Source organism: Gobius niger (genome assembly GCF_951799975.1).
Source record: "Gobius niger genome assembly, chromosome: 10".
NCBI lineage: Eukaryota > Metazoa > Chordata > Actinopteri > Gobiiformes > Gobiidae > Gobius > Gobius niger.
Window position 1 is genome coordinate 20,521,541 of NC_136861.1, and position 20,941 is coordinate 20,542,481.

Genomic DNA, 20,941 nt, shown 5'->3' on the forward strand with positions numbered 1-20,941 from the left:
TACATAACGGATCAGAGGGGTTTTGGCTCCACCCCACATGACCATCAGAACCTATTGAAAGTGTGGGAGGGCACTCTGAAGGGGGAGGTTTGGGGGTCCTCCCCCAAGAAATATTTTAGAATTCAGATATGATTTCCTGCAATCTGGTGCATTTTAGATCGTAAATAATAATTTTAGCTGGTCTATTTACTGGTGTTAAAGAATTATATTTCTGGGCCCCTTTCAAATTGGCCCCCTTCATCGTTACAGCCCTGCCAAAAGGTACAATGACACAATGTCCCTGTTCCTCTGCGTCAGTCATTCCAATTATTACCAACAAAAATCAAGTAGCACAAGCTTTAGAAAATATGAACATTTGATCCCTGTATTTTGCAGTATGTTAGAGCATGTTTGATGATTAAACTTTGAATATGATTATTCATTGTAATAATTACTTTTTCTCTGCCTATCTCTCCCTCGCACAAAAGGGGGAAAAAACTGAAGTAAAAGAGCAAGGTGTAGCTTCAACTCGATCTCCGCTGTAACCATTGTTTATTATTTCATTAGGACTTTTATTTCTCAAACTCGTTTGCGTGCTCACTTTGAGCGCCTCGTGGGGCAGCAGCAGCGGCGGCGGAGGAGGAGGCAGTGCGCGGTGATGTTGCTTCAGAGGCGGCCAAGAGTGGAGTGAGCTGAGTGAACAGGTGGAAGATGTGAGTGTCGGGGCTCCTGTAAGCCGCCTCGTCGCATACGGAACCCACGTGCCTTTTTCTCTCCCATGGCCCGGGAGACCTGGCGCTGGAAGCGTTCTGGCGCTCTCTCGCTGTTTCCCCGGAGCCGCGCCGCGTCCCGCGGGTCGTTCCCTCTGCAATCCCGTCAGTCCGTCCAACGATAAGCCTCCTGTTCTCTCAGTTTACCGTTTTATAGAGACACTAGCTGAGACCCGCCCATGGAGCTTATGGCGGCGGCCATGGAGTTTGCGTTTTCTATTATAGATTATAGATTATTATAGATGTTTCTATTTGAGCCTGCGGAGCCGCAGGCACACTGCGGAGCGACACGAATACGGAAAATATATATTTTTATGGAAAATTAGGCGCGGGTCAGATCTTATTGTTTGGCCCCAGGGACGCATAGTATGGCCCGACCTAGTATTTTTATTGCCTCGTATGTGCGTGAAAATTCCGAGGTTGCCGTTCCCGCCGTTCCCGCCCATTCCCGCCCATTCCCACCCACTTTAACCCCTGCCTACATGTATTCTAAAGGTAGAATACATGGCATCATGTAAAGAGGAAAAGAATGTGAAGGTTGCCACAGAAGAGCAGCGCTCAGATTGCTGCTTGTGATGAACCATGCCTCGATCTCTTTTTTAATAAGAGACCTCCTCTCACTGGTGGCGCAGCCACATAGCGCAAAAGCAGTGCCACATGCAAGATATCGCATGTCTCACGTTGCGTTTTGTGTTGCGATCTCCTTGCGCTAGGCAGAAGATCTGGTCTAAGGTGTTTACATAGTGGCTAGAGGTTCAGCTGAAAGGGCGTATTGTGACAAATGGTGAAAAGGACAAAGGTGAATAAAAGATCTTACACAAATAAGCATTATAGACTTTTTCACTTATTAAATTGTCAATGTATTTTTGTCTGCTGCCATTGCTATGATCAACCATTTTGTTTCTATGTTTTCATTCGAGTAAATCTACAAACAGCTTCTCACAGAGCCACTCCCAGGGCAAATCTAGATAGGATCTTTGCCTGCATAACCCGGTTTGTGCATTTGTGCATGAATGGTATTTGCATCTTGTTTGTGATTTACAGGGAGAGATTGACGCTCAGGCTTGAAGTAATGTCATCTATGACTGAAAAGCATAATGGAGAACTGTTAGACTATAGGAACCTTCCCTGGTAGCTTCAACACTGCAATGAAACTTGCCTCATGAATAAAATGTTGTAATTATGATGTTTGTTGTCAGCATTTAATTTCTTTAATTTATGATATTTCTTATTATATGGTGCACCACCTCACCAACAATCATACACGCCCCATAATCCTTTGGCCTTTTCTATGCCTTATAAAGACGTTATCAAATAAATCTAGGGTTGCTGGAGGTGAAGTAAATACTCCAGACAAAAGGTGACAAACTTGTAAAAGTTTAAAGAAAATCGAAATTTTAAAGTACGTGCGTGCATGCATGCGTGTACTCACTCACCAGATACTACTCACCCGAGGCGTGGGAAGTGTCTGTTACTACTTGGTTTGTGGGCTGTCCTACTCTTCTCTCCCCTTTGTTTTCTTTTTCAGCAGAGCAGCACTGGCAGGGGCAGGGGGATTGGCTCACTCCTCCTGATGCTACAGACTTGACACCTTGTTTCAAGCTTCAAACAGCAGAAATTGGGACTAAACTGGCATCACTGTTTTGGTGATGAGATAATTATTAAAAACAGCAACAGAGTCAGGTCAAAACTTGCATAGAGTCAGACTTGGAATGAGCCTGTAGGTAGGTGTGATTTACTACAAATACTTCCCTGGATCAATTTTGGGCACAGTGGGTCAAAACTGCACAGAAGAGGAACATGTCTTCTAAACCGATGAGCGTATTGATCACAGGATCAAACAGAGGACTCGGCCATATTTTTGTAAATTTATCATGTTTGCCAGACAAATTATATCGAATCTCCTCGAGGTACAGACAAGACATCATATCATTCAACCATATGTAATAACTAGGTGGCGTGGTGGCCTTCCACTCCTTCAAAATGACCCTCTTTGCAATGATCATGCCAAACATGACAGCTTGTTGTAGGGACTTAGAATATAACAAAGTTTGATCTGAACAACCAAGTATCACTATTAAAATGCTAGGTGTTATCGCTTGCTTGTATATGGTACTATACAAAATAAAAATTTGTGACCAAAAGTTTTTAAGAGTGGGACAGAAAAAAAAAAAATGTCCTAGTGTACCATCACTTGCTTTACATTTGTCTCACAATGATGAAATCGAAGGGAAAAGTCTATGTAGCCTAGTTTTAGAATAATGTAAACGATGTATGACTTTAAACAGTATTAGCTGGAGTCTGGCATTTATTGAACATAATTTAATCCCATTTAAAGCTCTATCCCATAAATCAACTGAGATCTGGGCACTTGCATCTGTAACCCAAGCTTCTTTTATATGGTTCGATGATGTTGGTTTAGAGAAAAGATCGACAAAGTGAGAAATCAAATGCTTAGATGTTGGAGGTTTTCTCAAAAACTCATAAAAATCATGTTGCACTGGCAATTTGTCAAGATGGGTAAAAGATTGTCGTACAAAATGTCTAATCTGCAAATACCTAAAAAAATGACTAGGCGGAAGATTGAACTTAATTGCAACTGAGCAAAAGATACAAAATGATTATTGACATAAAGATCTTTAATTAAAAGTATACCTTTGTTTGACCACTGACTGAAAACAGGATCCAACATGGCTGGCTTAAATGCTGGATTTTGGCATATGGGGGCATAAATGGATAGATCCGGGAGACACAAGATCCTCTTAATTTGCTTCAAAATTTTTAAAGAGTTACGTAAAACAAAATTATTTTTAAATATTTTCAAAGGAATATCAGGTTTACTAAATAATAAAGTAGGCAACGACACACCAGAGGCAGATTCACAATAATAAGATTCAATTGCTGGCCAGCATGGCTTTGGGTCCCCTGCATCTTCATGGCCCTGGCACCAAAAAACCAAAGCCCTGGCATTGCAGGCCAGGTAAACTTTACATTTGATTTCAATAGAGGTGTGTACAGTAGCCAAAATATTACCTCAAGTAGGCCTAGTTCTACGAGTGAAACTACAAAAGTCTCATCTATTTATTTAGTAAGAGTATAACAAACGGAAGTTAAGTTTATTTTTTTTTAAGGATAATGTGCAGTTGCATGAAAAAGATGGCTGCACCAGATTTAACACTATGCTAATTTGCCACCTGGACTACAGATGGAACATAACATAATGTAAAAAGGCTGATATTTTCAAAGAACTCACCACACACATTGGGAACATGTGGCACAAGAAACACTATATCTCTTGTTAAAATAGTTAACACAAAGCTTCTGACATGTATTTTTGTCACATATAGATTAGAGGGGAATTCTATACTTTTTACTTACAAAATAATATAGATCATAAAATAAAATCTACTTCAAAATCTTTACTTCAACAAGCTATTCTAGTACATGTTTTTGAGCAAAAATGCACTACCCACTCATTTTATTATATTATTTTATAAGAAGCTATGATACTGTCGTTTTCAGGAATTACAAGCTCTGGCGAAGAAGCATCCAGACATCATCAAAGTCATAAAAATGGGTTGGTCCAATAATGCTTTAGTAATTGTAGTTTAGTAATGGAAGATATGTTTATTTACATGCTGTACTGAGAGCTTGCATTGTAACGTTGAATCAACATTTCTTCTTCACATCAGACGTTGCTGATCCGGACAGTATCAAGCAGGCAGCTGCACAGGTGGGCTCCCTCCTTGGGCAGAGTGGTCTGAACCTCATCATTAATAATGCAGCAATGGCAGCCTACACCCTTTTCTTAAACAGCAACCCGGAAGACATGATCAACTGTTACAAAACCAATGTGGTGGGACCTATGTGCATCATGCAAGTAAGACGCACCCATTGGAGTTAATTTTGCTCAAACTGCTGCATGGTAACATTATTTGTATTTTTCACATCTCCAGGAGTTTCTTCCTCATCTACAGGCCGCAGCAAAGCATTCTGGGATGCCAGGCATGTCCTGTCACAAGGCGGCAGTGGTCAATATCTCCACCATTATTAGTTCCAATGAAAATGTAAACGTTTTGTACGATAACTTGCCCATGGTCCCATACCGTGCCAGTAAGGTAAGTGGGTTATCTTGTTGTCATTATCACTCAACATTATTAAAATACTGTCACTGTTATTTCTAGGCTGCGCTGAATATGATCACAAGCTGTGCTTCACTGGAGCTACAAAAAGAGGAGATCCTGTGCTCGTTGCTGCACCCTGGATGGGTTCGCACTGACATGGGTGGTTCGGATGTGAGTTAACAAAAATTTTGAGCAACCACTCCCTTACACAAGGGTTTTACACAACAGCTGGATAGTACAAGAGGGTTTATTAGGACAAGAGGTCAATGGAGCATAAGTGAAACAAAAGATCTCAGACAAAACAATGAATAGAACAGTTGAGTGGCGTGGCATTTAAAATCTATAGCAGATTTAGGATCACTGCTTACAAAACTCTTTTTGGCTTAATGAATGAATAGTTATTTACTTCTTGTTTATAATTTACAGGCAGATATTGGCATCCAAGAGAGTGTCCAGGGGATGCTACAAGTGATCAACTCTATGACTGACAAGCATCACGGGGCACTGGTGGACTATAAAGGCCAGAGCATCCCCTGGTAGCTTCAACACTGCAATTCACAAATGGAAACAATATAATTACAGAGGTTTCAAAACATTTTAGCATAATAAAATGTTACAATTAAAATGTTTTTTGTCAGAACTTCACTTCTTTGTCTTAATTGTACTTGTTTGACTTCCAGCACTCATTACATAAATTGCTTTTATATAAAGCCAGTTGGTCCAAACTCCAAAGTGTTTATAGTCGAGTTGAAAATAGCCTGTAGGCGTGGTTTAGTTGCATAAATACTCCTCTCAGTTAAGTCTGGTTGCAGTGGATCAAATCTGCACAAGACAGGAACATGTCTTCTAAACCGTTCAGCGTGCTGATCACAGGAACCAGCCGAGGACTGGGTCTGGAGATGGTCAAACAGTTTGCAGAGACCCAGCGTCCCTTGAGCATGTTGTTTGCCTGTTGCTTGGATCCAGCCAATTCTGAGGTAAACTTCACATCTGATTAAAGCAGAGGTGGGCAGAGTAGCCACAATATATACCAATATAGAGTAACAATGCTTTGAAATTACTTTTTTCTTAAGTACAAAAAGATAAGTATCTCAAGTAGGAGTAAAATAAAATAAAATTATAACTACTTAAAATGGCACTTTTACTTCAAAACATTACTTCCCGCCTCTGGACTTTAAGACTTTAATACACTACAATGCTATTCGACTAAACAGTATTTTATGTTTAGGAATTACAAGCCCTGTCGAAGAAACATCCAGACATCATCAAAGTCCTTCGAATGGGTTGGTCCAATAATGCATCAGTGCTTACTATACAGTACTTCTTGTTCAGTAATCTGGTCAAATTCTTATTTTCTTTTGTTAGACAAGTCAACACAAATACTTTACTGAACCCTTGCAGAGAAACATTCTCAAAACTTGATTTCCTTCACATCAGACGTTGCTGATCCGGACAGTATCAAGCAGGCAGCTGCACAGGTGGGCTCCCTCCTTGGGCAGAGTGGTCTGAACCTCATCATTAACAATGCAGCCATTGCAGTCTACAGCCCTTTCTTAAAGAGCAGCGTGGAGGACATGCTCAACTGTTACAAAACCAATACTGTGGGACCTATGTGCATCATGCAAGTAAGAAACACCCATTGGAGTTAATTTTGTTTAAGCTGTTGCTAATGTTGTTCATAATTTCCCATCTCCAGGAGTTTCTTCCTCATCTACAGGCCGCAGCAAAGCATTCTGGGATGCCAGGCATGTCCTGTCACAAGGCGGCAGTGGTCAATATCTCCACCATTATTAGTTCCAATGAAAATGTAAACTTTTTGTACGATAACTTGCCCATGGTCCCATACCGTGCCAGTAAGGTAAGTGGGTTATCTTCTCATTATCACTCAACATTATTAAAATACTGTTACTGTTATTTCTAGGCTGCGCTGAATATGATCACAAGCTGTGCTTCACTGGAGCTACAAAAAGAGGAGATCCTGTGCTCGTTGCTGCACCCTGGATGGGTTCGCACTGATATGGGTGGTTCGGATGTGAGTTAACAAAAATTTTGAGCAACCACTCCCTTACTCAAGGGTTTTACACAACAGCTGGATAGTACAAGAGGGTTTATTAGGACAAGAGGTCAATGGAGCATAAGTGAAACAAAAGATCTCAGACAAAACAATGAATAGAACAGTTGAGTGCCGTGGCATTTAAAATCTGTAGCAGATTTAGGATCACTGCTTACAAAACTCTTTTTGGCTTAATGAATGAATAGTTATTTACTTCTTGTTTATAATTTACAGGGAGATATTGGCATCCAAGAGAGTGTCCAGGGGATGCTACAAGTGATCAACTCTATGACTGACAAGCATCACGGGGCACTGGTGGACTATAAAGGCCAGAGCATCCCCTGGTAGCTTCGACACTGCAATTCACAAATGGAAACAATATAATTACAGAGGTTTCAAAACATTTTATCATAAAAAAATGTTACAATTAAAATGTTTTTTGTCAGAACTTCACTTCTTTGTCTTAATTGTACTTGTTTGACTTCCAGCACTCATTACATGAATTGCATTTATATAAAGCCAGTTGGTCCAAACTCCAAAGTGTTTATAGTCGAGTTGAAAATAGCCTGTAGGCGTGGTTTAGTTGCATAAATACTCCTCTCAGTTAAGTCTGGTTGCAGTGGATCAAATCTGCACAAGACAGGAACATGTCTTCTAAACCGTTCAGCGTGCTGATCACAGGAACCAGCCGAGGACTGGGTCTGGAGATGGTCAAACAGTTTGCAGAGACCCAGCGTCCCTTGAGCATGTTGTTTGCCTGTTGCTTGGATCCAGCCAATTCTGAGGTAAACTTCACATCTGATTAAAGCAGAGGTGGGCAGAGTAGCCACAATATATACCAATATAGAGTAACAATGCTTTGAAATTACTTTTTTCTTAAGTACAAAAAGATAAGTATCTCAAGTAGGAGTAAAATAAAATAAAATTATAACTACTTAAAATGGCACTTTTACTTCAAAACATTACTTCCCGCCTCTGGACTTTAAGACTTTAATACACTACAATGCTATTCAACTAAACAGTATTTTATGTTTAGGAATTACAAGCCCTGGCGAAGAAACATCCAGACATCATCAAAGTCCTTCGAATGGGTTGGTCCAATAATGCATCAGTGCTTACTATACAGTACTTCTTGTTCAGTAATCTGGTCAAATTCTTATTTTCTTTTGTTAAACAAGTCAACACAAATACTTTACTGAACCCTTGCAGAGAAACGTTCTCAAAACTTGATTTCCTTCACATCAGACGTTGCTGATCCGGACAGTATCAAGCAGGCAGCTGCACAGGTGGGCTCCCTCCTTGGGCAGAGTGGTCTGAACCTCATCATTAACAATGCAGCCATTGCAGTCTACAGCCCTTTCTTAAAGAGCAGCGTGGAGGACATGCTCAACTGTTACAAAACCAATACTGTGGGACCTATGTGCATCATGCAAGTAAGAAACACCCATTGGAGTTAATTTTGTTTAAGCTGTTGCTAACGTTGTTCATAATTTCCCATCTCCAGGAGTTTCTTCCTCATCTACAGGCCGCAGCAAAGCATTCTGGGATGCCAGGCATGTCCTGTCGCAAAGCAGCAGTGGTCAACATCTCCTCAAATCTTAGTTCCAATGAAATTGTGTTGTATGATAAATTGCCCATGGTCCCATACCGTGCCAGTAAAGTAAGTGACTACCTTGTTCTCATTATCGCTCAACATTATTAAAATACTGTCACTGTTATTTCTAGGCTGCGCTGAATATGATCACAAGCTGTGCTTCACTGGAGCTACAAAAAGAGGAGATCCTGTGCTCGTTGCTGCACCCTGGATGGGTTCGTACCAAAATGGGTGGTTCGGATGTGAGTTAACTCCACTTTCGAGCAACCACTCCCTTACACAAGGGTTTTACACAACAGCTGGATAGTACAAGAGGGTTTATTAGGACAAGAGGTCAATGGAGCATAAGTGAAACAAAAGATCTCAGACAAAGCAATTAATAGAACGGTAAAACTGAGGTCCAAAGAAAAAAGATGTGTATAATGACTATACGCATGTCAACTGCATGTAGATGTGAAAATAAGTACAAACGATAGTAAATGAAGACCAGAGGGCAGGTAAACAAACAAGTGACATGTCATCACACTGCTCTTTAATCTGTCACACCATATAAAATCTAGATTAGATTTAGGGTCACTACTTGCACAACTCTCCTTTGTTTCGTAAATTAATGGTATTTACGGCCTGTTTGTGATCATCAGGGAGAGATTGACGTCGAGGAGAGCATCCATGGGATGATACAACTGATGAACTCTATGACTGACAAGCATCACGGGGAACTGGTGAACTATAAAGGCCAGACCATCCCCTGGTAGCTGGTACACGGCAACCAAGTGACAGATGAAAATAAATGTAACTTTATTATTTTAATGACCACTGTCTTTATTTCAAAACACTAATTCACAATAAATTGTCCTTGTTATAATATTTCAAGCCAGAACATATTTAACTTATTGATATGTTACATAAATTGGCAAATTGCCCTTTGTGAGTCTGTTAATTATTGTCATACTCCTGGGACAGTTCCAGTTACCTCTGACTACTGACTATTGGAACTATGTGCACAAAGTTCAACAATTCGATTTCTTTGAGTGCTATTTTTGTATGAACCAAGATTAAATGAATCAGTGATATGTTATATGATATATGATGCTATTTTATTTCTATTTGTGCAAACAAAAGCACACTTTAAAAAACACATTGGTACTCAACAGGAGCAGGTTGAAATTTTGAGAAATTAATAGTTCTTGTTGAATAGCTGATAATAATTGATCAGTAATTGTTCAGCCCAGAATACTGTCTACCGCTCCACCTGGCCATTCAGCATATGACACCTCTCCCTTCCACTCCTCCTCAGCTGCATCATAGCCTGGCTCTTAATCCACTTCCCCACCTCAGCCTATCAATGCCCAGCTGCACATACTATCTCCACTCTTCTTGCATGATTCAGTAATCCTCCTCCAACCCAACTCCATCTTCAGTCCACTCTCCTTCTCAACCACCTGTTGCGTACTCTCCCGTCTCGACGCATTACTCACTAGGCGCCAAAGCTGCAGTTCAATTTGATCAATGAACATGTTCTAATACATGCTTTCATCTCTGTTTGAGGCTCTCCAAGTTGAACTTACTTCCCTCCCTCCTCTTTCAGACCGACAGTGCAGCACCAAATGAACATCCAAAATCCAAAAACACCTGCAACCAATAAGGCAAATAAAACACACTACCAACCAGATCATGTATGAAGGTGGATTCACATGCACAAGTAGTAGTAACGGAACACATGTATTTAGAATACTCATTTTGAGTGACTGTATTCAGGTTACTCTTTCATTTTAGGGTATTTAGAACACAGAAGGGTAGATTGTGACACTCAATCATTACATTTGTGTTTTTATATTCATAACATTAATAAGAAAGAAAAGTTCAAACCAGCTGGGAAAGAATTACTTCAGTGCTTTTTTGCATTCCTTATTAGGTGTAGCAGCTGCATGTTTTAGGCATGAATATAATGTAAATCAACAACAAAAAACGGTATACGTTACAAAAATACATTTTATGGAAAGTATTCAGTATTCAGTACCTTAATTTCATTTCAAAGTATTTTCCCTAAGACTGCACCCAAGCAATAAAGCAGCCAACGCAGGCACAATTTGACTCAATCCCAGACTAGAGCAGCACAATTAATCGCTGTTGAATTGAAAACAAATAGAGCAAATTTGGTTACAAATAGCTAGCACAACAACAACTCTATCACCATATGACTTTATTATGTATAAAAGGTGCTAATTTTACAGTTTTTCAACTGTATAACATGTTCTGAAATGCATGGGTTTGTTTTATCACTTAAGCTGTTCATAATTCAGCTATTTATCAAACGCTGCTGGTTCTGATCGCAGTGGCAAGTCGCAATTAGGTGTTTATTCCAAAATTATAAAGCCCTAATAGGGGCAGTCTGCAAGTCAGTGGAGGCAAGTGTGACTGTGCATCACCAGGTGGCGCTGTTCCACACGGCCACTTTCACAGGGCAGATTTTCAGGGGTTTGGGGTTACTGCCGTTGATGTTGGCCCCGGGGCAAAAGAACGGAAACATCTTCTGCGTAAAAAAGTCGTGAAAGGTGTAGATGGTTGTCATGGCGACGGGGTTGGAGAAAGCGACCTCTCCAGCTTCATAGTCGAGCTGCACTCTGACACGGGACAGCGGGGCGTTCAGAGTCAGAGGGGTGCAGGGTCTGGTCATGGCGGAGTACTCCCCCTCACAGTGTGAGATCATCCAGAAGCCTCCCTCGGGACACCCTGAAATCCGGCCTTTCCTGTCTATGGACTCTCGGACCACGCCGAGCATCCAGTCCACATTGTCCCCCACCTCGACCTCCCAAGCGTGTCGTCCCGAAGTGAAGCCCTCGGAGCCCAGCACGAACACGAAGTGGCCAAACCGCTCCGGGTTATCGGGCAGCTTTTTGGTAGAACCGCTGTTTGAGACACAGGTCAGGTCTTTAGACAGGGACAGCCATGAGTAGGCAGTGTTGGGGTCCAGGGTGATGGGTGCTGCAAAAAACAAGGAAATATACATAATTTCACAGTCATTTACAACCTATATTGCGTTTATTTTTTATTGCATTGTTATATTTGGATGATAGGGGATCAATGTTATACTATGCAACTTACTGTAGAGAACCACGTCCGCCATCTTCTCCCACACGTGGTACTTGAGAGAGCTGACATACTTGGCCACATTGATGAGAACATTAGGGACTTTTTCTGGTTCTTTGAATGTGAGCTCTGCCCTGTAAAGAAAACCGACAAAGAGAACTAACAAGAAAGATAATCTTTACAAAATGAAAATATATTGTGGAAAATTACAGAACTCTGACCTTTTTCTTGTGTTGCTGTAATTCTAAAAAAAGAAAGAAAAGAAACATTTGGAGTCTTTGAGTCTTTTACAACCAATGTCACCCAAGAAGTGGGCACAATTTCAATATTTAGTAACATAGTATAAAGTATTTGCAGTAGTAGTGGAAGTCCCTTTAAATAACTGTCTCTCTCTCTCTCTCTCTTAAAAACATTATTTATTTATTTTTCTTCATTTAACCAGGAAAGTCCTACTGAGATTTGGAATCTCTTTTCCAGGGGAGTACTGCCAGGGGCACCGTTTTTCCATACTGAGATAAGTTCTTACCTGAGCTTAGGCAAGTTGATACTTACCTGTCTGGTCTTTGTGCGTGCCCGTGGAAGAGCGTGGTAGCTTCCAACTTCACCCCTGTTTGGAGCTATAGGAATACATTGGGAGAGGCCAAATGCTTACAACATCTTTGGTCGTTTTGCGTGACTGAGGGCACGCACATAGACCAGACAGGTACGCATCAACTCGTCTAAGCTCAGGTAAGAACATATTTCAGTATGGAAAAACGGTGGCCTGTTATAACAAACAAACAAAAAAAATAACAAATGGCACCTATAAACCTTTGAGCTATTTTTTAAATTAAACAATAATAATGATATATAATAATGCAGTGGAAATAGTGAACAGCGTTTAACTTAAGTAAGAGCATTGATATTTAGAAGTAAAAGCTGCTGTCATAAAAGTACTCTAAGATGTACAATTTCCTGAAAAAGTTACCCTTAAGCTCTAAAGAGCCATATTTGGCTCCGCCCCCCTTGTGTCTGCATCTCTGGGGCCATAACTTTCGCATACAAATACTGTCAGTCATATTTTTCACCTCTCCGTGTTCAGTGGACTCTCAGCAACAAATTCATCCCCTCCAATTTCAAATCAACAGATCCTAACTCAAACAGCAAGCCACAATATGTCAATTTGTCATAATTCGTTGTACATATTTTGGTCATTGACAAATAAATGCTATTGTGTAATGTTTTTGGAAAGAATGGTGTTCATTTTTAGACAGGGAATACAATTTTGTGACCCAATATGTCCCTATGGCTAAAATACTAAATTTCTGTAAAAAAAAAGAAAAAAAAAATTATAAAAATTATTATTATTATTTTTAATTTGGCACAATTTGGCACAGTTAGATTCCGCCTGGACTTTTTTTTTAATAAAGCATGTATAACTTCAGTGTTTTGACCTACTGGCATTTTGTTGACTACAGGGAGCACACATTATATTGATTATTTCCATTTCTGTTCTTATTTGCTACAGCACAGACAGAGAAAGAGCATTTTTAGGTGCAAATATGTGTTTTTCATTCAGGCGGAATTTTGATTTTTCTGTTTCAATCTAATTTTTACTTACAAACTGTAATTTTTTTTAATTATTTTTCACTGAAACAAAAAGTCCCAAGGATAAAGTTTATTTTGGTACCAAGATTAGCCATCTACCCTTTGTAGAAGCTGAGTTAAACCCAAATAAACACATGTATAGCATTTTGGGGAAAAGGGCCCTAGACAAGAAAGGGTTAAGTAAATGTAACTGATAAGCTACTGCCCACCTCTGATCCCTATAGGCACCTAAAGTAACATTCTCATAACCTCAAACTGGAATACAATTTTCTACTGTTTTACACTAAGGCCCTGAAAACCCATCACGACCCCGGAGGGAGCGTTCACCTTGTGAGCCCACAGATAACATCCCACAAAAGCCCTTAATAAAGTCCCTCACTGACCTGAAGGAAGAGGGCATCGCTGGCTGCCATCTCGTTCTCGATAGCGATGACGGCGTGGGAATAGGTAAGGATGTCTCTGGTGATGTTGTCCGACTTCCTCTTCACCAGCTCTTTCTTCTCCTCGTGCTCCTGCTGCAGCGCGGACAGTCGAGCCTCCTCCTCGCTCAGAAGCAGCGCACGCAGCTCCTCGAACTCCTGCCGCATCTGCTGCTCCGTCTCCTGCATCTGTTTCTGACAACAGCAAAGTCATTTCATTGAGAGATCCTTTATCATTCTTTTTTTTTAACAAATGTACATGTACAGTATGTGTTCAAAGGCACTAGTTTTATCAGGCAACACTTTTTACTAGGCTACTACTATACCTTTACTTTTAGAGTTGTATTGTTTGGCTACAGCTTCACTTTATGAGAATGAAAAAAAAAAACATGAAGTTTAAAAGAGAAAATCTAAAATAATTGCTTTACCAGCGATCAGAAGGATTTTATTTATTGTGTGCTGAAATCATCATTCTTTTTTGTGCAGGAGCTTGTGTTTATGGCCTAACACGGATGTTTATTGATACCTTTATGTGCACAGTTGTGTCATCACACTCCTGCTTGGCTTCATACAGGCGACGCAAGTTCTTCTTCAGGGGACCCAATTCATTCCTCAGCTCGGACTGCAAATGGTATGATACAAATGAAATAACAGATTTGCTCAGATTTTAAGAAATATAAGGCATTTTGGATGCTTCGTTGTTGTTAAATGAAAATGATGCTATGGAATAAGGGTATGTAATACAAAAACTAGGAATGAATTACCTTCAGGTCTTGAGCACCTTCTTCCAGGGGGCAGATTCTGTGGCCGAGGTGTTTTTTGGACGTGTGACAAACGCAGCATAAGACCTCAAAGTCGTTGAAGCAGAACAGCTTGAGGACTTCTCCGTGAGCGCTGCACTTCTCCTCGGGTGCGTCCTCCTTTTTTGCAGCTCCAGTCTGGGCCGCAGCTGCGTTTCGCTCCTGCTCCTTCAGAAAAGTGTCTGCCACATTCTTCAGTGCCAGGCTCACGGTTGGCTCAGTCAAAGAGCACTTCCTTCGGCAGATCGGACACTCGCGCCTGGCTTTCTTCTTGTTCCAAAACTCCTGAAGGCAAGATCTGCAGAAGCTGTGGCTGCACTTAAGCACCACGGGGTCCTTAAAGATCTCACAGCACACGGGACAGGACAGCTCCTCCTCCAGCATCGAGCTCGAGCGGGACGACACAGCCCGTGCCCGCAGAGTGGAGGCCACTTTTGGACTTTGGAAAATGGACAGTTTTCCAGGTTGAGAAGACGCACGTGGCCGCAACGCCATGGCTGCCAGCTTTTAGGATGACTGAATTCCTAGTGAGAGCAGTGTCCGAGGGAGTTCTACTCCTCTGTGATGGGTACACAGCATTTTAACATGTCTGAGAAAGCACCATTGTTATTGATAAACACACACTTGACAAACAGGTTTCATTCTAGTAAATGTCACACTCCCTCATTCACTGGGCACTTAGTATGTTATGTTAAAACATGACTTTTGACCAAGTGTTATGTTCTCAGACATTTTTCTGAGAAACTGGGAGGTTATTCAATATACACTGCTCACAAAAACTTAGGGCACACTCAAAAAACACAATGTAACTCCAAGTCAGTCAAATTTCTGGGATATCAGACTGTCCAGTTAGGAAGCCACGCTTATTGTGAATCAATTTCACTTGGTGTTGTGGAAATTAAACAGACACAGGTGGACATGAGAGGCAATTAGCAAGATCACTCCAAAAGAGGAATGGTTTTGCAGGTGGTGAACACAGACCATTTCCCTGTCTTCATCCATTGGTCCGTATTTTTGGAACACTTTTGCATTTGTCCAGTGTTCTCACCACTAGAGGTATCATGAGGAGCATCTACAACCCACAGAAGTTGCTCAGGGAGTGATGCTCATCCAAAATGGCACGTCCATTCGTGCTGTGGCAAGAAGGTTTGCTGTGTCTCCTAGCGCAGTGTCCAGAGCATGGAGGAGATACCTCCTCCATGCTGGGGGGGGGCCAGACCGAGGTCAACAACCCAGCAGCAGGACCGCTATCTGCTCATTTGTGCACAGAGAAACAGGAGAAGCACTGCCCGAGCCCTACAAAATGACCTCCAGAGGGCCACAAATGTGCATGTTGGTCCTCAAACGGTCAGAAACCGACTCCATGAGGGGGGTATGAGGGCCCGACATCCACAAGTTGGGCCGGTGCTTACTGCCCAACACCGTGCAGCCCGATTGGCATTTGCCCGAGAACACAGCGATTGGCAGATTGGCCAATGGTGCCCTGTGCTCTTCACGGATGAGAGCAGGTTCCCCCTGAGCACATGTGACAGACGTGACAGAGTCTGGAGACGCCCTGGAGAACGTTCTGCTGCTGCAACATCATCCACATGACCGGTTTGGTGGTGGGTCAGTGATGGTCTGGGGAGGCATTTCATTGGAGGGCCCAGCCCTCCATGTGCTAGCCAGAGGTTCCCTGACTGGCATTGGGGACCGGGATGAGATCCTCAGACCTATTGTAAGACCATATGCTGGTGCTGTGGGCCCTGGGTTCCTTCTGATGCCTGATAATGCCAGGCCACATGTGGCAAGAGTGTGTCAGCAGTTCCTGCATGATGAAGGTATTGATGTTATGGACTGGCCTGCCCGTTCCCCAGACTTAAATCCAATAGAGCACATCTGGAACATCATGTCTCGGTCCATCCATCAACGCCACGTCGCACCACAGACTGTCCAGGAGCTGACTGATGCTCTAATCCAGGTCTGGGAGGAGATCCCTCAGGAGGACATCCGTGGTCTCATCAGGAGCATGCCCAGGCCTAGGGAGTGCATTCAGGCACGTGGAGGCCACACACACTACTGAGGATGATGCAGACTCGTTTGGAGGAATTTCTACAGAATTTGGATCAACCAGTTTTTTTTTTTGTCACTTTGATTTTGACTATAATTTTGGATCCAGACCCCCAGGGGCTGAGAATTTGATTTCCATTAATCATTCTTATGTTATTTTGTTCTCAACATATTGCCCTACACTATGAATAAAGATTTTCATCCAAAAAATCGAATTGATTGACATCTAGGATGTGTTTTTTGAGTGTGCCCTAAGTTTTTGTGAGCAGTGTATGTGTTGTAGTAGTTACTTGGTGTCTATGGAAATTGTCTAACGGCCCTAGAGTTGACCCTTGGAAATGACCGGTGGTGCTATCGGGTTCAGTAAACTGGGTCTGATTACATTGCTGCTAATGCCCGCTGACACTCAAAGTGATATTACTGTCTGGGTGATGCTATGTATATTTCAGGAGGGCAGTGGATGGAGAGGTAAACAACAAAAAGGCACAGACGGCTGCCATGTCACTGTCATTGTATTATAACCAGACATCGACAACAGTGTATAATACAAAGCATCAAAATAACGTCCTCTCAGTGTTACAGTGTTATAGCATCATTTCCATTACAGAATCCATGGAGTGAAACGAAGTTCTACAAAATATTTTTTGAAGGTCTGAATATACAGAGGGTCGTGAAAAGGCTACACCAAAAAACCTCAGAGATTAAAAGTAGGTGTATAAACAATTTATATAAATGTTATGGACAACAAAAGACACCATGACTCATGATGGAGGAAGATTGCTATCAATCTGACCCGGTAACAGTGTCATGCAAGCGTCTGACAAAATATAAAACTGTAAAATAAAAGACAAAAAGGCATTTGTAATCCAGACTCGCGGTGTCTTTGCACATTAATCCCATTTCGACTTGGCATCCTTAAATACTGCTCACTCCAATGCTTAAACAACATTAAAGTACTTTCAACACTGTTTAAAAAATAAACATACACATCGCTTCATATAAAAACACAGACATAACAAGCCGCTCCCCTTTCTTTTTGACCTTCCAAAAAAATAACACTGATTCACGCGACACTGTCAAATGGGAATGTGCTACTGCCTTTACAGCAATGCACTGTGGGTTTAACAGCGAAAGGTCCCCTCAGCTTCACTATGGTCCCTGTGCAATCACACAATGATCATTAAAAATAAAAATAAAAACAGCATAATCATGACAAAAATATATCAGCACATGCATGGAACAAACATCACTGTATTTTGGGGAGGTCAGAGCAGGTGCCTGTTTGGGAAATACCCTTCTGCTCACTAACAACTGAGGTACAGTGCCATACTCATTAGTTTCCTTTACAGCACAGTGCTACACAATGTGATGTTAAGAATATCACAAATTCTTCCCATATAAAATTCAATTTAGTGTTAGCTTTGCTCTTTAATTTCTCACATGTTAAATTCCTATCCGTTACTATCTTGTCCCTGTCCACCACTACCACAATTACATGCAGGTTGGTCAGAGTTAAAACTCATTATGCCAGTATATTTGGGACAAATCTGGAAGACAAATAAAAGCACTAGGAAGTCATCACAGTAGCTCCTCCCAATAAAAACAGACTTCCAAATGTGATGCACTAAATAAAGTAGGTAAACATTGAATAAAAACAAACTAAAAATGGTAGTGTTGAGTTTCTTAGTAGTGCTGAATGTTGTGGTGAGGTTGTTCAGCTGCAGTTATGACTGAGGTCAACCTCTCCCGACCTTGGCGTCGCCGATGGCCCCCCACACGTCAAACACAAACTCGTCCGGGAAGGCGAAGTCTCCCAGGGTTTCGTCTAGAGCCTCAGCGAACTCATCCGGGTTCTTTTTGTCCTTCCCCAGCTCTACCATGGTCGCCGCTGTGAACGCAGAGAGGGGGCAGATACATTATGTAACAGGTATAGGATTCATTATGAGGTCAAACCATCGGCACGCTTACCCAACTCACTGTCTCTGATGCCCATGTAGCTCTCCAGTAAGTCATCCACTTTTTCAATGGCTTTTTCCTCAAATGCAGATGGCTGGCAAAGGGATAATAAAGAAAATACATATTATAACAGAAATAAAACAATAAATGAACCATAAACATTCATGCCAAACACTGGGTAAGATATAGCTTAAATATTATAACAATAAGTGCTCAATTTTAAAAGATGATGTAATTGAATGCTATTAGAACTGTATCAGGAGGACGCTCACCAGCTCCTCCACTGTTGCGGGACCTTTTGACCGCAGTCGCAGCGTCCCTCGACCTGTGCCCAGCTGAACCCCCGACGCCGATCGAGACCCTCCCGATCTCTGGCTGATCATATCTGAGGAACAGAGATTTTTGAGAACTTTGTAATGGACAATAAAGCTACATGGAATATGAAAAGTCAAGACTTAAAGCAGTATTAAGTAACTCATGCCCCTAGAGGCCATAAGCGCCACTGCAGGTGTCGTAGCATGTCGTGTTTTTTACTCATTAATTGTCCCGTGGTGAGAGTAAATACTACGCTGACAGAAAAGACAAAGGGAGAGAGAGATATTGTACATCCAATTACACGATGGAGCAAATTTTTTTTCACTCAAACTTGGCTGTGAATACTGTTTAAGTGGCGCTAGCCCGCAGTTAGCTTCGCCCATTACTATGACTAGGACTACGAAAAAGATTTATTAAGGTAAACAAGTTACTTAGTGCTGCTTTAACCTGTTCACAGTAGTTACACATACACCTACCAAAAGCTTTGAGTGGCTCAATCAACCTGATGGTAAACTCCTTCCCTTTCGGTAATTCCTTCAACATTTTGGCAACTTCATAGTGTCGGCACCCAATCAAACGATGACCATTGATGGACTCAATCATGTCACCCACATTGATGACCTGAATCTGGTGTATGACGCTGCCCTCACGTATTCTCTGGAAACATAAGAAATACTTACAACTTGAATTATCTAAATTCTTTTACACTTAACCGTTTTAAGTTTACCTTAATGAAGGCATAGCCGGCTCCATTGTCAGTGATTGTCAAGCCCAGAGCATCTTCTCCTTTGTAGACAATGATTTCTTTTTTCTGACCCTTTACATGAGCGAAAATAAAGTCCTCCAGCCCAATTTGTCCTCCCAACAGTTTGTCCATATCCACTTTGTGAGTGTTTAGCGTGCAAAACATGATCTGGGGGGACACAATAAACAAAAGGTATGTTTGCGAACACACTCACATTCATCATTTAATCACTTACAATAAATAAAAAGTCAAACCTCAGATGGTGGAATCCCAAAAGCTTCTCCTATCTTGCCGTAGAGCTCCCGTACGTTACTAAAGCCTTCGATGCGTCCAGTGGGGCTGCCGTGGGCGAGCTGGGTGTGGAAGATGAGTCTGGGTCTCATGCTGCTGGGGGGAGGTGGGAGTCCTTCAGAGGTGGCTCCTTCTCCACAGCCTCCACCTCCGTCTAATCCATCCAAACCTGCCACGGTCAGACCTCCACGAATGGGCTCAGCCTCTTCATTCTCCACCAAAGAGGCCTTCTTCCTTCTCCCAATACCCAGAGGCATATTGTGGCTTGTGCCTGGCTACAGGTGTGCAGGATTGTATGGTGAATAGTAGTACTCCCAATGTTCAAACACTCCCAAAGAGCTTAAGGGCTTTCTTAACCAGGCACAATGTTTACCAAATCCATTCATTACAACAGTTCACATAGTGGGATCTCCCCAAGTCCAAAAGCTCTGACTGTAGCCTTAACCTGTAACAGATTATTAAAAAAACTGTTTAATTTAATACTACACACACTTACAACATCCACTGCTATGATATAAACAATAACAACCAACATGGACATTTTAAACGCTCGCAGGCATTGGTTATTTTTATAAACAGATGATGATGAACAGATGCTAATGTTAGCAGTTAGCTCCTGTTACAAAACATGCATCATATTTCTGAATTGGACAGTAATACCTCTGAGGTCTACACAAATAAAATATCCGATTACTATAACGGGCAGCTACGTAAATCACAGCTCATCCCCGATTTAGTTGGCTTTTCTGTGTCTAATGTGAGTAAAATAGCTGAGATTAGTTAGCTGCCTTCACTGTTGCGGCTAATGTGAATAGAAGCGAGTAAACACCACACAGGCCAGGCATTTCTTACCGGAGTTTTAGCGCTTCCTGCTCACGTTACTGCCCGGCTGTCAGAGATTAATAAAAAAAAATAATAATAATTAGAAGAATAAATATCCTTATGTGTGGTTTCACTGGGGATGGAGTGCCTCGGTTTTGCCTGGCAAGATAATAAAGCGGAGCGTGTGTGTCGGTATGCTGCTGCCGCTGCAGATTAGCTTCTGTCAGAGCACAGGGTGTAACAATGGTGCGTTCATGTGTCCGTAAAATAATAGTCACCGGCTTTAAGAACAGTTTTAAAAAATATATATATATAAAATGTGTTTAGGGAATCGTGTCGTGCCTGTT

At 41.6% G+C, this 20,941-nt stretch overlaps 5 protein-coding genes across 5 annotated transcripts; 3 read left to right on the forward strand and 2 right to left on the reverse strand.

Moving 5' to 3' along the window:
• The first annotated feature begins 4,275 nt into the window (after positions 1-4,275).
• Positions 4,276-5,450, forward strand: LOC306969058 (C-signal-like). The gene is made up of 5 exons (XM_079564662.1): positions 4,276-4,326; positions 4,442-4,629; positions 4,706-4,867; positions 4,934-5,044; positions 5,300-5,450. The coding sequence occupies exons 1-5, from the start codon at positions 4,323-4,325 to the stop codon at positions 5,411-5,413; spliced, it is 579 nt and encodes a 192-aa protein (XP_079420788.1). The 5' UTR covers positions 4,276-4,322; the 3' UTR covers positions 5,414-5,450.
• A 147-nt stretch (positions 5,451-5,597) lies between these two features.
• Positions 5,598-7,294, forward strand: LOC306969391 (C-signal-like). Its single transcript, XM_079565009.1, has 6 exons — positions 5,598-5,850; positions 6,102-6,156; positions 6,311-6,498; positions 6,570-6,731; positions 6,795-6,905; positions 7,161-7,294. Exons 1-6 carry the CDS (start codon positions 5,713-5,715, stop codon positions 7,272-7,274), a joined length of 768 nt encoding a protein of 255 aa, XP_079421135.1. The 5' UTR covers positions 5,598-5,712; the 3' UTR covers positions 7,275-7,294.
• A 164-nt stretch (positions 7,295-7,458) lies between these two features.
• LOC306969088 (C-signal-like) lies at positions 7,459-9,302 on the forward strand. The gene is made up of 6 exons (XM_079564695.1): positions 7,459-7,711; positions 7,963-8,017; positions 8,172-8,359; positions 8,431-8,586; positions 8,652-8,762; positions 9,162-9,302. Exons 1-6 carry the CDS (start codon positions 7,574-7,576, stop codon positions 9,273-9,275), a joined length of 762 nt encoding a protein of 253 aa, XP_079420821.1. The 5' UTR covers positions 7,459-7,573; the 3' UTR covers positions 9,276-9,302.
• Positions 9,303-10,563: 1,261 nt separating this feature from the next.
• LOC306969528 (E3 ubiquitin-protein ligase TRIM35-like) lies at positions 10,564-15,098 on the reverse strand. The gene is made up of 6 exons (XM_079565163.1): positions 14,381-15,098; positions 14,143-14,238; positions 13,581-13,811; positions 11,832-11,854; positions 11,626-11,744; positions 10,564-11,505 (listed from the first exon to the last, which is right to left on the reverse strand). The coding sequence occupies exons 1-6, from the start codon at positions 14,909-14,911 to the stop codon at positions 10,946-10,948; spliced, it is 1,560 nt and encodes a 519-aa protein (XP_079421289.1). The 5' UTR covers positions 14,912-15,098; the 3' UTR covers positions 10,564-10,945.
• Positions 15,099-16,961: 1,863 nt separating this feature from the next.
• Positions 16,962-20,833, reverse strand: gipc1 (GIPC PDZ domain containing family, member 1). Its single transcript, XM_079564289.1, has 7 exons — positions 20,625-20,833; positions 19,736-20,217; positions 19,464-19,649; positions 19,213-19,393; positions 18,694-18,806; positions 18,434-18,515; positions 16,962-18,353 (listed from the first exon to the last, which is right to left on the reverse strand). Exons 2-7 carry the CDS (start codon positions 20,027-20,029, stop codon positions 18,202-18,204), a joined length of 1,008 nt encoding a protein of 335 aa, XP_079420415.1. The 5' UTR covers positions 20,030-20,217; positions 20,625-20,833; the 3' UTR covers positions 16,962-18,201.
• Between the last annotated feature and the right edge of the window lie 108 nt (positions 20,834-20,941).

What these genes read in the sequence shown, in the direction of transcription:
- LOC306969058 (XM_079564662.1), top strand. An exon ending in TCCCATACCGTGCCAGTAAG is followed by an intron (nt 4,868 to 4,933) that starts GTAAGTGGGTTA and finishes TGTTATTTCTAG; the next exon opens with GCTGCGCTGAATATGATCAC. An exon ending in CTGACATGGGTGGTTCGGAT is followed by an intron (nt 5,045 to 5,299) that starts GTGAGTTAACAA and finishes TATAATTTACAG; the next exon opens with GCAGATATTGGCATCCAAGA.
- LOC306969391 (XM_079565009.1), top strand. Translation starts at nt 5,713, where the DNA reads ATGTCTTCTAAACCGTTCAGCGTGCTGATCACAGGAACCAGCCGAGGA. An exon ending in TGGATCCAGCCAATTCTGAG is followed by an intron (nt 5,851 to 6,101) that starts GTAAACTTCACA and finishes TTTTATGTTTAG; the next exon opens with GAATTACAAGCCCTGTCGAA. An exon ending in TCCCATACCGTGCCAGTAAG is followed by an intron (nt 6,732 to 6,794) that starts GTAAGTGGGTTA and finishes TGTTATTTCTAG; the next exon opens with GCTGCGCTGAATATGATCAC.
- LOC306969088 (XM_079564695.1), top strand. Translation starts at nt 7,574, where the DNA reads ATGTCTTCTAAACCGTTCAGCGTGCTGATCACAGGAACCAGCCGAGGA. An exon ending in GACCTATGTGCATCATGCAA is followed by an intron (nt 8,360 to 8,430) that starts GTAAGAAACACC and finishes TCCCATCTCCAG; the next exon opens with GAGTTTCTTCCTCATCTACA. An exon ending in TCCCATACCGTGCCAGTAAA is followed by an intron (nt 8,587 to 8,651) that starts GTAAGTGACTAC and finishes TGTTATTTCTAG; the next exon opens with GCTGCGCTGAATATGATCAC.
- LOC306969528 (XM_079565163.1), bottom strand. Translation starts at nt 14,911, where the DNA reads ATGGCGTTGCGGCCACGTGCGTCTTCTCAACCTGGAAAACTGTCCATT. An exon ending in GCGATGCCCTCTTCCTTCAG is followed by an intron (nt 11,855 to 13,580) that starts GTCAGTGAGGGA and finishes TTCTTTTTTTAG; the next exon opens with AATTACAGCAACACAAGAAA. An exon ending in TACAGCAACACAAGAAAAAG is followed by an intron (nt 11,745 to 11,831) that starts GTCAGAGTTCTG and finishes TTTTCTTTACAG; the next exon opens with GGCAGAGCTCACATTCAAAG.
- gipc1 (XM_079564289.1), bottom strand. Translation starts at nt 20,029, where the DNA reads ATGCCTCTGGGTATTGGGAGAAGGAAGAAGGCCTCTTTGGTGGAGAAT. An exon ending in CCGGCTATGCCTTCATTAAG is followed by an intron (nt 19,394 to 19,463) that starts GTAAACTTAAAA and finishes TTATGTTTCCAG; the next exon opens with AGAATACGTGAGGGCAGCGT. An exon ending in CATCAGAGACAGTGAGTTGG is followed by an intron (nt 18,354 to 18,433) that starts GTAAGCGTGCCG and finishes CTGCGTTCACAG; the next exon opens with CGGCGACCATGGTAGAGCTG.